Here is a 933-nt window from a genome sequence, read left to right as displayed (position 1 = left end):
TATCTCTCTGATTTTCCTGGTATGATTTAAATGTGGCCTAATTAGTATAAAACTGGAGAACTTAATGTGCAGCTGACAGTGAACAAATACAAATAGAACTGTTGAAAAATGCCACATATAAAAGTATGTCCTTTTGAATATTGAACAGAGAAGTGATTTTACATTTTTTTTTATTCATGTTTTTGTTAATAATAATAGATTTCATACTTATTACTGAAACCAGATGAAGAGTGAAAAAAGGATGTTTTGACAAGTGACCAGTTTTATCTCAAATATAAAGCAAATTGTAGATACTGAATTCTGCAGTGAGCACAAGGAGATAAGCTAATAGGAGGAGCATGTAGGATTTGTAATACTGTATATGTCAAGAGATCGTTGATAAAGCTTTATAAAATTTGAAGCCTTTATTCAAAATGTACCATACAGAATAGCCTTTAAGACTTTAATAGCCTTTAATTGTTTATTTTTATCAATGTATTATGTTATTTGTAATTCATTCACTGTCATGTGTAGATCTTGGAAACAATCCGTTCTACCTAACCATCACTTACTGATGATTTGTTCTGAATGAAGTATAATCCAGAATTGATAGGTTGATTTGCACATTTTGCAGTTAATATCCACTTTGTGATTTACAGACCTCGGTTATGGACCTGTGAGATTCCAGCCATCTGCTTTGGAGTTCAGTTCTCCTACAAGATAACCCACTCACCGTAGTGTTGAATTTCTGAAAGCCAAGATGATTGAGAGCCGTGAGTGGGAGTTTCGCGTTTCTTGTAAACTGCAGCCAGGCGAGCAGGTAGGTGTGATTTCATTTGTAAACAGGAATTTCCTGATGTATGATAATTATTTAAGATTGTGAATGTTTGTTGACTTAATGTAGGAGATATTGTATAAATTGGTTCTGATTTGGGTCCTTGAAATGATTGTATG

At 33.2% G+C, this 933-nt stretch overlaps 2 protein-coding genes across 2 annotated transcripts in view; one reads left to right on the top strand and one right to left on the bottom strand.

The window, feature by feature from the left end:
- LOC119586141 (glycerophosphocholine phosphodiesterase GPCPD1-like) overlaps positions 1-933 on the bottom strand; it is a gene marked incomplete in the record, with an annotated part of 78,881 nt that overhangs the window by 69,697 nt on the left and 8,251 nt on the right.
- The window catches only part of LOC119586140 (glycerophosphocholine phosphodiesterase GPCPD1-like), a gene marked incomplete at its 3' end in the record, with an annotated part of 6,844 nt that overhangs the window by 1,457 nt on the left and 4,454 nt on the right, over positions 1-933 (top strand). Inside the window, 1 exon segment of the mRNA XM_037934831.1 lies at positions 639-799. Coding sequence (XP_037790759.1) covers positions 740-799 — 60 coding nt within the window.

The sequence above is a fragment of the Penaeus monodon genome, chromosome 21, assembly GCF_015228065.2.
Source record: "Penaeus monodon isolate SGIC_2016 chromosome 21, NSTDA_Pmon_1, whole genome shotgun sequence".
NCBI classification, from domain to species: Eukaryota; Metazoa; Arthropoda; class Malacostraca; order Decapoda; family Penaeidae; genus Penaeus; species Penaeus monodon.
The sequence above is the reverse complement of the archived record's forward strand: the minus strand, read 5'-3'. Positions and strand labels throughout refer to the sequence as shown.